The following is a 15,000-nucleotide window of genomic DNA, read 5'->3' on the forward strand; positions in this document are numbered from 1 at the left end:
TATATGTATATCATATATATATATATATATATACATATATATATATATATGCAATAAGATCACAGTAAACAGGTGATTTCAAAATATGCAAAACAACCACTCTGAAAGAATAGAGAAATTCCAAGCGCTTTCGTGACTACTCACATTATCAAGGAACTATGAAAGTGAAGCATCCAAGGAAGCTATATAAGGGGTCCGGCCAGCACCTCACTAGCAGATCCCACAACGGTTAAACACGTGACGCGCGGCGAGCCAACTTGGATAGGTCCTTTGCACAACTCACCCCCAAGCTATTCTACCCAAGAAAATTTAAAAATTTAATGCTGATGGATGTGTCTATAAGATTCCTTGTAAAATTTGCGATAAAGTTTATTACGGTCAAACTGGTAAAAATCTCGAACTAAGATTAAAACAACATAAATATAGCATTGGAACTGGACAAGATTCCAATGCTCTATTTATTCATGTAAGAGATTTTAACCATCCAATTGATTTTCAAAAAGTTGAGAAAGTAGTATCAAACAAGTCCATGGTCGACAGGAATATAATTGAATCTTGTTTCATAAAAAGCAGTTTTGACAATAATATGAATATTTCCTTTGGTTTATATAAATTAGATCCATTTATAATTAATAGAATTTGGGAAGAATTTAATAATACACTGGACAAATAATTTTTAAATTTTCTTGGGTAGAATAGCTTGGGGGTGAGTTGTGCAAAGGACCTATCCAAGTTGGCTCGCCGCACGTCACGTGTTTAACCGTTGTGGGATCTGATAGTGAGGTGCTGGCCGGACCCCTTATATAGCTTCCTTGGATGCTTCACTTTCATAGTTCCTTGATAATGTGAGTAGTCACGAAAGCGCTTGGAATTTCTCTATTCTTTCAGAGTGGTTGTTTTGCATATATATATATATATATATATATATATATATATATATATATATATATATATATATATATATATATATATATATATATATGTAAATGAGAGAGAGAGAGAGAGAGAGAGAGAGGAGAGAGAGAGAGAGAGAGAGAGAGAGAGGGGGAGAGAGAGAGAGAAATGCAAATTTTTCATCGTGAACATAGTGTCCTTTAATATTTTCCATGATTCATCCGAAGTTATCACTTTAACCTCGAGAGGAACTGGATAGAAATTTTCCATCAAAATGAGAAGGGGATGTGGTGTCATTATGGAAGCATGCCTCTATTTTGTATATGATATATGAGCATGCATCTCTTCTGTATATGATGATATAAAAGAATGAAGGTCTTCTGTATAGTATGATGCACAACTTTTCTGTAAGTGACAATATATATATCAGGTCATGCCTTTCGTTTTTACATGATGATGTGATTGCACGGATCTCTTATGTATATGAAGAAATATGAACATGTCTCTCTCCTACATAGGATATATGAGAATTCATCTCTTTCATATGTTGCATTATAAAACTCTCCTCCATAGTTTATATTATAGGAGACTGCATATCTTTCAAATAATATTTAATGAGAATGTTTTCTCCACATCATCGAAAAATTCTAAGAATAAATCGTAGTGCGAATGTGTAGGGTTTTCTCTCTGCTGCAGGAGTAGTGTGACTAGGAAGTCGGTGTGCAGGAGGAATAGGTGCAGCAGGAGGATGGAGAATTTGAAGAAGAGATGGAGATGGATTAAAAGGAGGAGGAAGAGGAAGAAGAGGAAGAACAAGAGTAGGAGGACTGGCAGAGAGGGCGTGCGAGGGTGAAGCATAAAGCGGATGTTTCGTTCTGGCTGAATGCTATCCCTCTCTCCCTCCTCCTTGCTTCCCTCCATCCCTATCTCTATTTTACCCTTCCTCCCTTATTCAATTTCTCCTTCGCTCCCTTCCTCCCTTCAGAAAGTCTGCCAACCAGACAGAGAGCCTGCTAGACAGTAAACCAGCCAGTTGTACTGGCAGCCAGCAAGCCATCCATTACGCTAGTAAGCCACCTAACAAGCCACTAAGTCAACAGAAAAGCCAATCCACTGGCTACTCAGCTAAAATCAAGCTAGTCTGTCAGCCAGCTGGATTGCCAACTTGGCTGGCCAGTCGCTTAGCCAATTGGCTGGTTGCTCAGTCAATCAAACGATCAGAGACCTAGCACTGCAGCCAACTAGCTCGCTAATTTTCTAGTGAGCCTTCTAACTCATACTCTCCAATATCCCAATATCAACTACAAACATATTTTATTCAACCCTGACACACACCCCAACACACTCACAACACACACCCAAATACACCCACAACACACACCCCAACACACCCACAACACACACCCCAACACACCCGCAACACACAACAAACACTGCCATAGCTTCCAAAACTATTCCATTATATTAACGAAATATTGTTCTGACAAGTTGATTAATTAGACACCTGGGTATCTTTATTTTTAAGATATCTCCCCAACTAGTGGCTTCTTCAATTCATAACAGAAGATGAGGTAATCAGACCTCTGGATTATAGAAATATCGCATCTTTAGCTGCTTTCTCATTATTATTACACTAGTTGGAGAAAAGTCTTCAAAATAAAGACGTCCAGGTGCTGCACATGTCTCTCTCCTCAACTCCAAAATTTCTTAAATATATATACTCCAACAAACTTTCCAATACACCCCCTACACTCCATCACTCCATAAACAAACAACAAACAATCAATACCCTGAACATGTAAGCATTTCCCTCCACATCACTCTAACCACTCCCAACACACTCTCAATACCCACAACATACTCCCAGCATCCCCAGACTACCCCATAACATCCCAGCACTACTTCTTCCGTTATATCTCATCACACCCCATCATGCCCAAACATATCCAGCATATCCCATCACACAGACCCCCAACACACCCACCTATCTTCTGTGACGGTGCTGTAGGACCACAACGAGGAGAGTGAGGCACCTGTAGCGTCCGAGGCTGTCTGGCCAGACTCTATACCTCCGAATTGCATCTCTGCGGAGTCGACCAGTCCCGGCAGCAGCTCTGCGAGGAGAGAGAGGCGAAAGACTCAGAGAGACAATTGGAATAAGGGTTATATACTGTCTCAAAGACGTAATCACAGACCCATAAGGACTCGACTCATACGAGTAGAGCCAAGTGAATATACACCACACACACACACACACACACACACACACACACACACACACACACACACACACACACACACACACACACACACACACAAACACACACACACGCACGCACATACACAAACACACAGCTACATACACACACACACACACACGTGAACAATCCCTTAGGTACTTGCGAGTAGTAACTGAGATATAAGATATGCAATATTTTACTTTAAAGAGAAATAAGTGATAAGAGTGACAATGGAATAGAAAGTAAACTAAGGAAGAGGATAACCCGCTGGCAAAACCAATTTCAATTTACCCATTTTCAATACTTTTTTTTTATTTCTTAAATTATTTTTCCATATACAAACCTTTTTTACCAATTACATTCCACTTCCAGTTACAATCCTCTCACAGTTACAATCCCCTCACAATTACAATCCTGTCAGTTACAATCTTCTCTCAATAACAATCCTCTCACAGTTACAGTCTTTTCACAATCACTGTACTCCCCATTTATAATCCTTTTTTTTCAGTTAGAAATTCAGACCCTTGATGAATACATTGCACCAAAAGAGAGAATCCAATTTCTTTCAAATTCTGATCTCCCTGGAATACTATTTTCAACATTGTTCATATTAAGGATTCGGCCAGCGGTCAAGGCAACTCAAATTTTGGCCCCCGCGAGCAAGAGGAAATTGAAAAGGAAATTTGATGGAGGCAGACCTGGAGGCTTCGTCCTTCATTGATTTATGTGCCTTCGTCCTGAAAATTTATTCTTTTATTTTGAAAAATTAAAAAGTCGTGGCGATTTATATTTGGATGACCTTGAACAACGAGAATTGCATGTGTTGTGCTATTGACTGTTTGTTTGCTTGTGTGTGTGTGAGTGTGTGTGTGTGTGTGTGTGTGTGTGTGTGTGTGTGTGTGTGTGTGTGTGTGTGTGTGTGTGTGTGTGTGTGTGTGTGTGTGTGTGTGTGTGTGTGTGTGTGTGTGAGTGTGTGTGTGTGTGTCTCTGTGTGTGTGTGTGTACTCACCTAGTTGTACTCACCTAGTTGAGGTTGCAGGGGTCGAGTCCGAGCTCCTGGCCCCACCTCTTCACTGGTCGCTACTAGGTCACTCTCCCTGAACCGCGAGCTTTATCGTACCTCTGCTTGAAGCTATGTATGGATCCTGCCTCCACTACATCGCTTCCCAAACTATTCCACTTACTGACTACTCTGTGGCTGAAGAAATACTTCCTAACATCCCTGTGATTCATCTGTGTCTTCAACTTCCAACTGTGTCCCCTTGTTACTGTGTCCAATCTATGGAACATCCTGTCTTTGTCCACCTTGTGAATTCCTCTCAGTATTTTGTATGTCGTTATCATGTCCCCCCTATCTCTCCTGTCCTCCAGTGTCGTCAGGTTGATTTCCCTTAACCTCTCCTCGTGGGACATACCTCTTAGCTCTGGGAGTAGTCTTGTTGCAAACTTTTGCACTTTCTCTACTGTCTTTACGTGCTTGGCTAGGTGTGGGTTCCAAACTGGTGCCGCATACTCCAATATGGGCCTAACGTACACGGTGTACAGGGTCCTGAACGATTCCTTATTGAGGTGTCGGAATGCTGTTCTGAGGTTTGCTAGGCGCCCATATGCTTCAGCCGTTATTTGGTTGATGTGCGCTTCAGATGTGCCTGGTGTTATACTCACCCCAAGATCTTTTTCCTTGAGTGAGGTTTGTAGTCTCTGGCCCCCTAGACTGTACTCCGTCTGCAGTCTTCTTTGCCCTTCCCCAATCTTCATGACTTTGCACTTGGTGGGATTGAACTCCAGGAGCCAATTGCTGGACCATATCTGCAGCCTGTCCAGATCCCTTTGTAGTTCTGCCTGGTGTTCGATCGAGTGAATTCTTCTCATCAACTTCAAGTCATCTGCAAACAGGGACACCTCAGAGTCTATTGCTTCCGTCATGTCGTTCACAAATACCAGAAACAGCACTGGTCCTAGGACTGACCCCTGTGGGACCCCGCTGGTCACAAGTGCCCACTCTGACACCTCGCCACGTGTGTGTGTGTGTGTGTGTGAGAGAGAGAGAGAGAGAGAGAGAGAGAGAGAGAGAGAGAGAGAGAGAGAGAGAGAGAGAGAGAGAGAGAGAGAGTGTGTGTGTGTGTGTGTATTTCAGTGTTCCCATATAATATATATGTGTGTGTGCTTGTGTTCAGTGAATATTTTAGGAAACATAGATCTGAAATTGGTGATTTATATAACTTCGCTCCTTTTTTTTCTAAAAATAAATATCACAATATATCCAATAAATATACTGCATTTGAGACCTTAATAATTTTCCCTCACAGTGGTAGCAACTCCAGATCCTGTATTCTATGGTCTCTTGACTTTGATTACGCAAGAAGAGTCTTATACTAAGAAATGTTTATTGCTTGTGATTGTTTTTTCGTCAGGAAAGTTGCATGACATGATATTTTTTCCGTAAAATGAACTGGTCACTAGGTTTGGTACTCCCAGTGTGGAAGACAAGTGGTGATTGGTGTTCGCTGTTCTATCAATGGCCGGACGGGCGCGGCGACCCATGGGCAGTCCTTCGTCGTAGTGCAAGGAGAGTACATTTTTCCTTAAGTTAAATGATATACTCTCAAGTCAAGGAACAAGCTCAAGAGGAGAATCAAGGTCTCTTTCTCTTCATTTCTATCTCCCCTGTTCTCTTAAGATTTGCGTAACAGTATTCCTCTTCCAAACACATCTTCCTCTCCATTCATCATTCATTGTCAGATTTCTTAAAGACCTAATTACCTCCCTCCCGCTTCCATTATATAATGACTGTTTAATTGCCATCACCTTTAACAAAAAATCACCCACTTCATCTTAAGCGAAAGAGGCCTTTTTCCAGATTTTTTTACCCGAGGGTTGAAAGCATTCACCCACATAATTATACCATTTAACCTGTTTGTTGCATCCACCTCTATTATATGTATTGAAAAAATTACTGCCGAAAATTTAGGCACAATTATAAATCTCGGTAATTATCTTGAGTATTAATTATCTCGAAAATTATTACGCAAATTACGCATTTTCAAGTTTTGCTCTTTTTAATAATTATAATAGTTGTAATTGAAGGCTTTTAGTGAGAGAAATATATATATATATATATATATATATATATATATATATATATATATATATATGTATATATATATATATATATATATATATATATATATATATATATGTATATATATATATATATATATATATATATATATATATATATATATATATATATATATATATATATATATATATGAAGAGAGAGAGAGAGAGAGAGAGAGAGAGAGAGAGAGAGAGAGAGAGAGAGAGAGAGAGAGAGAGAGAGAGAGAGAGAGAGAGAGAGAGAGAGAAAGAGAGAGACAGAGAGAGAGAGAGAGACAGAGAGAGAGAGAGAGACAGAGAGAAAGACGTCACTCACATTTGTCACATGACTAGAAGCTGGTAGTCACGGCAACAAATGATTGTCTTAACCAAATAAAATAATTCTTAGTATAGTCTGAAACATTTCATGCTAATTGCCTTAACCTTTATTTATCTGTTTAGTTTAATGAGATTAACCACACTCAGTTTTCTCTTCTCATTACTCATATAAAATTTTTGATACTTCACACTGCTTATATTCACGCCAAGTTTTTTTTACGAGTCATTATTTACATTAAATATTGGTAGTTAAATGTGGCACACTGTGTTCGCAGTTTATGAACATTAGTTAAATATGGTACACGATGACCGTAGAGTTTATCGACATAGTTAAATATGACACGTTATGACCGTAGAGTTTTTCAACAAATGTAGATGGGTACACGACGAGCGTGGAGTTTATCGAGATAGTTAAATACGGCATGTGATGACCGTAGAGTTTTTCAACAAATGTAGATGGGTACACGACGAGCGTGGAGTTTATCGAGATAGTTAAATACGGCATGTGATGACCGTAGAGTTTTTCAACAAATGTAGATGGGTACACGACGAGCGTGGAGTTTATCGAGATAGTTAAATACGGCATGTGTTGACCGTAGAGTTTTTCAACAAATGTAGATGGGTACACGACGAGCGTGGAGTTTATCGAGATAGTTAAATACGGCATGTGTTGACCGTAGAGTTTTTCAACAAATGTAGATGGGTAAATGACGACCGTGGAGGTTATCAAGATAGCTAAATACGGCTTGTGAGGTCCGTAGAGTTTTTCAATATATAGATGTGGTACATGATGACCGAGCGCTAAAATAACGGACGATTGATTGATGTAAAGTGCATATAGATTGATAATTAGTAAAGTTTTTGTTGAAGTAATTTAAATTTTCTCTTACCTTCAGTAACAATAATAATAATTAAATAATAGTAACAATACACAAATAACCCGCACATAAAAGAGAGAAGCTTACGACGACGTTTCGGTCCGACTTGGACCACTGACTTTGTCAATGTGTGACTTTGTCAATGGTCCAAATCGGACCGAAACGTCGTCGTAAGCTTCTCTCTTTTATGTGCGGGTTATTTGTGTATTGTTCCAGTCACGGTATTGTGCCTTTTTGTTATTTAATAGTAACAATAATAATAATAATAATAATAATAATAATAATAATAATAATAATAATAATAATAATAATAATAATAATAATTTATTATCTAAGAATTACTAAACGATTTACAGTGTTTTCCAGGAAAGAATTATACATAGATTCGGTATTGGTTATGAAAAATCACCTCATCGGCCTACTGCAGTCTTCAAGCTGAGCCTGACAAATTTTAACACCGTGTATGTGACCCGTTTTGTGTGATGGAATATGATAGAGAAGCATAGCTAACATTTGCCTGTGTTACACTTTGCTGATGTATCCGATTTTGCTATATAAAAATAAATTGCTTGAGTAATTTAAAAAATAAACATTCATTTATTTTTGTGCTTCCTTCCAATAATTGATTTCGTGTTTTTTATGAAGAATTTTACTTGTTTTGTATCAAAACAGTTTATTTATTTTTCTTTGAAACATTTCACTATTTTTTCCGTTTTTTTCGAGGCAGATGCCTCGCTGTTGGTGAAGGGCTCTTGATGAAGGGAATTAAAACTACCCTTCCCTTCCTTGAATCAAACCTAATTTTCTCCTTTTAACCAGACGGGATTAAAATTTCCCAGCAAACTTAATGACAATATAATTTCTCATTTTATTCATCTGTTAAAAAAGAAGCTCTACGCATAAACTGAGAGAAACCCTGTAAGCCCTGATAACCCTGCATACCCTGGAACCTTTGCAAACCAGTAACTCTCAAAGGAACTGTTTGTTACGCAATGTCCTTTACAAAACCTATGAAAAAAATATTAGCTTCTGTAAATCACACTTAATTTTCAGGTTATTGTTGATTCGGTTTTTTTTTTTTTCGATTAACCTCATTTATTTTTCTAATAATTTGTGTAAAAAAGTCATGCAGCTACATTGCGTTAAATAACCGTAAATCAATCCATATTATTTTAAATAATGGAAAAAAATAGACGTTTTTATCTCAGTAAATCAATACCATAACATAATGTAAAAGCAAATCCTATCACCTCTTGTAAAGTTCAGTCACGTCATGTTGAGTTTTCGTTAAATCTTAAGTCATGTTAAATCCCTTTACATCTCATCAACTTTACTGATTATTGTTACATCTCGTTAAATTTCCTCACGTCATGACGAATTTCGTTAAATCTCGTAAAGTCATGTTGATTCCCGTTAAATCTTATCAAATTGCTGTGAATCTTGTTAAATCTCTTCAATTAATATTGAATATCGTCAAATAATATATAATTTCGTTAAATCTAATTGAATCGCGTTAAATCTCATTAACTAACAGTGACGCGCGACAAATCTCGTCAAACGATATTGAACCTTCTTCAATCTCGTGAAATCATTTTAAATCTCGTTAAATCATAATGACCCTCGTTAAATCTTAGTAAATCACGTTAAATCTCTTTAAATCTCACCCCATCACATAGCATTTCGTTATATCGAAGTGAACCTCAATAAATTTAATGAAATCATATTGAACTTTGTTATACCTCGGCACTCTATATTGAGTCTCGTTAGATCTGCCCAAATCATTAAAAACGTGGGTAAAACTAATAAAATCACATATTATCTAGGTATATCCCAATAAAACAATATCGCTATTTCACGATTATATGAGCTAAATCACTTAAAATCACTTAAATTAATAATAAATCACGATAAATTCCCCCTCGTCAAACTCAGCTGTGAATTATCTCGCGCAAAAACTGATTATTTTTTTATTATTTTTTTTTGCGGTCTCGAAAACGAGTAATAGGTCCAAAAGTGGAAAATAATTCCTCTGTTGCAGAACCAATTTGAGAGTGAATTTTCCCATGTATTTTGAATTTATTTGCAATTTATCTGCAGTTTTGTTGGGTTACAGACAGTGACTACTGTTTGTATCTCACCACGGTGGTGTTTTCTGTGAAAGTTTCCTATTGAAACCCAGCAGCTCAGAGGTAAAGCGCTAGGTCTGTTAATATCGGGACAATGGTTTGAGCCTCCCGTCCACCTTTCTGTTTATATATGTTGTGTGTGTGTGTGTGTGTACTCACCTAGTACTCACCTAGTTGAGGTTGCGGGGGTCGAGTCCGAGCTCCTGGCCCCGTGTGTGTGTGTGTGTGTGTGTGTGTGTGTGTGTGTGTGTGTACTCACCTAGTACTCACCTAGTTGAGGTTGCGGGGGTCGAGTCCGAGCTCCTGGCCCCGGGTGTGTGTGTCTGTGTGTGTGTGTGTGTGTGTGTGTGTGTGTGTGTGTGTGTGTGTGTGTGTGTGTGTGTGTGTGTGTGTGTGTGTGTGTGTGTGTGTGTCTGTGTGTGTGTGTCTGTGTGTGTGTGTCTGTGTGTGTGTGTGTGTGTGTGTGTCTGTGTGTGTGCGTGTGTGTGTGTGTGTGTGTGTGTGTGTGTGTGTGTGTGTGTGTGTGTGTGTGTGTGTGTGTGTGTGTGAATGAGCTAAAGCTCTGTTCACGAAATCAGTGAGGTATTTTAAAAGTTAAGGAGACTCATTCCCCTTCCTCCCCCTCCCTCCAGGTCATGATTGCCTGGCTAGGATATGCATGAATCTTTGGTTTCATGTATGAATAAGGTCTTTGATGCTATTCAAAGCTGCAATGAGATGGAATCTGGTCCTTTTCCACTAGACAGTGAGAGAGAGAGGAGATATAGAGAATAAACGGAAAGAGAGGGGTGGGGGAAGTTTGGAACAGTAAGAGATAAAAGTAGGACCAGAGAAGAGAGACGAGAGAATGAGCGTAAGAGTGGATAGTACCAAGCACCAGACAACGAAGATGTTCTCCTAAACATTAGCTTATAACTAGAACTTGAGACTTAAGTGCCACTCTCTCAGGGGCAATTACCAACATCCTGATTGCTCAGAGATCACAATGTAATGCAACCTACAAAATATTTCGCGATATTAGTGTAACCACATATTTCGATTTCTCTAAAGACTTGCACCGAGTTGAAGTGGGTACCGATGCTAAGCTTTGAAAGTCTACAGAATATCTTGTCGAAAGACCTCATTATCAGAGACTCGCTTGGGTAGGCCTCTGACTTGGCTCTCAATTCCTGAAAAGAACTAGATATAAATTTTATCTATCACATTTTTACGCCGTCCTGTAGCAATTTTTCAATGGAAAAATTTCTCCTGACACTGACATATTCATTCCTGACAAATGACTCTAGTTCATATATGTATAGAAAAAAATTCTGCTGACCTTTTCCAGCAATAAATGGAAGCGTTTGATTCTACTTGCGTATACACAGGTTTATTTGAAAACCAGTACATAAGACACGTTTTCAAAAATTTACAAGTTTAATTAGACAACTTAAAATTGTTTTTCTTCGGACGATAACAACAACAATAATAATAATAATAATAATAATAATAATAATAATAATAATAATAATAATAATAATAATACTCTATTACGTACAACCCTCTATGTGAACGAATACTTCCTAGCTTCCTTGTGTGTTTCAGTGCGAGTACTTTCAATATTTGATTACCTATGTATGCGTGTCTACTTGAAATTGCCTGCTTATAAGCACAGAGCGAGAGGAAGATTCCTTGTGAATGCTTCAGTAACATTACCTACGGTAGTGTTCTTACCACCCAAGATGTGACCAACAACAATTTGCTAACGTCCAGGTACCAATTTACTGCTTACAAGGCGGCGGGTGTATAGAGACGTGAGTATACGTTCAACACTGAAAGTGGTTCGACCCCAAGAAATTACTTTTCTTCTCAATAGTTTCACATCGTCCTCGGAAGCGGGCAATATTAAATTGCTTCTGGCAGGTCATTTACATATAATAATGGGAAGGGTGTGTTTCTGTGTGTGGGGGGGGAGGGGGGATGGACTCACCTTGAGGCAGTGTGAGGATGACACCAGCCAGGGAGGCGAATATAAGCACAGTGATCATGATGGCTTCAGCACTACATCCTGGGGGAGACAAGGAAAAACTCGCAATTAGACGAACACAATATTAAAGCTCCACTTATCAGTATAAGGCACAAATATGTTTACAAAAATAAGAAAAGACTTTTCAATAAGAATAATAATAATAATAATAATAATAATAATAATAATAATAATAATAATAATAATAATAATAATAATAATAATAATAATAATAATAATAATAAAATAATAATAATAATAATAATATTGTACTAGATACACAACATACACTATACATACCGAGAAGTTCATATCTCTTACTCCAAATAAGCTGAGATTTGTTCAGTTCATATTTTTATGCACTAAATTCTTCTTCTCTGTCAATGAGCAGACTACAAGCAGGCTTGTTTACCCTTATGTATTCAGTAGGTTTCAGACCCAATTAACCATCTCCTACACAAGCCAGGAGACGAATACATCTGACAGGACACTGCATATCTTAACTTTAAACATTTGTTGAAAAGACTCATAAAACAGCGTGGGAGATCTGTTAGCGGACACAATAAAACATCCTTCAACAACATACGAGTGCTTGGGAACTTCCTACAATTTTTTCTCAGCACACAATGAAAAAGGAGAAATGGGTGGGTGCATAAACTAGCCACATCCTGAGCCGCAAGAAGAAAGAGCCACTAAACAAGACTTACATATATGACAGCCAGGAGAAGAGGCTTACGCTGTTCTACAACTTAGGAGGAAATGCTTCTTTTAAAACAAGAGAAAGTGATGTTGGAAACGCTGTATCATTTTTTTGTCTTGAGCCAGAGAAAAAGACATAAAAATAACAATAATAATGAATTATGTTTATGTTTATGAATGGAATAGAAGAAGTGGGTAGGGCGGTGAGGGTCGTTTTTATTTCTTCTGCACTCTTGTTAGTGTGGTCTTGCTGACCAGGACTGTCAGGAATATAAGGTCTGGTGCACCAGTCTAGGTTTGAAGACCAGGTTTGTTTTGTATCTCAAGCGTCAGTATGTTGAATTATATTCTCCTTCACACACACACACACACACACACACACACACACACACACACACAAACAAACAAAAAAACGCACACACACACACACACACACACACACACACACACACACACACACACACACACACACACACACACACACACACACACAGACACACACACAGACACACACACAGACACACACACACTCGCACACACACACACACACACACACACACACACACACCACGCTCTAGGAAAGACACTTCTTGTGGGCTAATAGCAAAAGATGAAACATTAGCAAGGAAGACACCCTCTGATAAGCAGTCAATCTCACAATGAAGGATTGATATAACAAAGACAACAGTCAGTCTCACAAGGTCAGCTGTAAACCTGACAGAGGTGAATCACACTGGAGTAAACTTGGGTAACAAGCTGAAAAGAAGAAATAAAAAGGCCGAAATAAGAAACAATTGATTTTAAACGAATAAATGTTTGGTGTGTCTTAATAAAGCTCTCTCCTGAGCCATATGTTGTGAAAAAATAAAGGACTATCCAACATAACATTTTATTTCTTTTAAAAGACGTAAAAGACCTACAATGAGGCAGGAACTTCAGAAAAAAAATCATTATCAAACATTGCAAACTAGGCCAAAATTCTAGACCAAAAATACACAAAAGCCCTTCAGAAGAGTAGCACTGATGCTTGTGAAGGGAACTTGATACAAGGAATTAAAGCTACCATTCCATATCTAGCTTCACACCTAATTATCTCTCATTCACAAGGAGCTCTAAGGATGTCCTACAAAGGTGATGGCAGTAAAGGATTGGTATAGTCTCCCTCTCTCTGTCTCTGTCTGTCTGTCTCTCTCTCTCTCTATCTCTAACTGTTTATCTATCTGTCTTTATGAATCTATCTATTCATCCATATATCTATATATATATATATATATATATATATATATATATATATATATATATATATATATATATATATACATATATATATATATATATATATATATATATATATATATATATATATATATATATATATATAATATAATATATATATATATATATATATATATATATATATATATATATATATATATATATATATATATATAATTATATATATATATATATATATATATATATATATATATATATATATATATATATATATATATATATATATATAATTATATATATATATATATATATATATATATATATATATATATATATATATATATATATATATATATATATATATATATATATATATATATAAATGATTACCAAGAAAAAAAAAAGAATAATCTCTTAGATGATACTGAAACCTATTCTAAACTTAGGAAAAATCCCCTAGAAACCGTTAACAGCAACTTCAATAAAACAATAAAACTTCTACTGAAAGGCAAAGATGAATTAGTCAAACAATTTACTTCCACTAATCCATCTTTACCTTACATGTATGGACTAATAAAAACACACAAACCAGGGAATCCAGTCAGACCAATTATTAGCTCCATAGGGTCAGTTTCATATAAATTATCCAAATGGCTTGTCGATATTTTGAGCCCTATTGTTGGCAAAATTTCTAACTTTAATGTTAAAAACAACATAGACTTGGTTGATAAATTAAACTCCTTGACTGACTTAAATGATTTTAACATGGTTAGTTTTGATGTTACTTCCTTGTTTACGAAAGTTCCTGTTGATGATTTATTAAGTTTCTTATCTGAAGAACTCGTTAACTATGATTTACCATTGCCAGTTCCTACTATCATTAAACTTATTAAACTTTGCATTGTTGATGCAAAATTTGTATTTAATGATAAGTTTTACACTCAGAAGTTTGGTATGGCAATGGGAAATCCTCTTTCACCTGTTCTTAGTAACCTATACATGGAATTTTTTGAAACAAGGTTGCTTAACACAATCCTCCCTAATAGAGCTAAATGGTTCAGATATGTTGATGATATTTTGTGTCTTATGCCCAAAAATGTAGATATACACCATTTTCTTGGAAAATTAAATAGCTTAGCCCATTCTATAAACTTTACTGTTGAGTTTGAAGAAAATAACTCATTGCCTTTTCTAGATGTTTTAATTATTAAGGGCAATAATGAATTCAAATTTAAAATTTACAGAAAACCTACAAATAACTGTTCCTATGTCCACTATTATTCCTCGCATCAAGACAGAGTCAAACTGTCTGTTTTCTCATCAATGTTTTTGAGAGCTTTACGAATTTGTAGTCCTGAGTTCATAGATGAGGAAATATCCAAAATTTATGAAATAGGTAATGATTTAAAATACCCAAGAAATATAATTGATAAATCTTTTAAAGTTGCTAGGAACACTTTTTATAATCCAAAAAAGGGCAACCA

General features: G+C 36.7%; 1 protein-coding gene across 1 annotated transcript in view; it reads right to left on the reverse strand.

Annotated features, from left to right (window-relative positions):
- LOC128688105 (opioid-binding protein/cell adhesion molecule-like) overlaps positions 1 to 15,000 on the reverse strand; it is a 360,262-nt gene that overhangs the window by 81,896 nt on the left and 263,366 nt on the right. Inside the window, exons 2-3 of the mRNA XM_070086636.1 lie at positions 11,546 to 11,623; positions 2,879 to 3,008 (exon numbers count right to left, since the gene is read on the reverse strand). Coding sequence (XP_069942737.1) covers positions 2,879 to 3,008; positions 11,546 to 11,603 — 188 coding nt within the window. The 5' untranslated portion in view covers positions 11,604 to 11,623. The remainder of the gene's footprint in view (positions 1 to 2,878; positions 3,009 to 11,545; positions 11,624 to 15,000) is intronic.

This window comes from Cherax quadricarinatus, chromosome 19 (genome assembly GCF_038502225.1).
Source record: "Cherax quadricarinatus isolate ZL_2023a chromosome 19, ASM3850222v1, whole genome shotgun sequence".
Lineage (NCBI taxonomy): Eukaryota > Metazoa > Arthropoda > Malacostraca > Decapoda > Parastacidae > Cherax > Cherax quadricarinatus.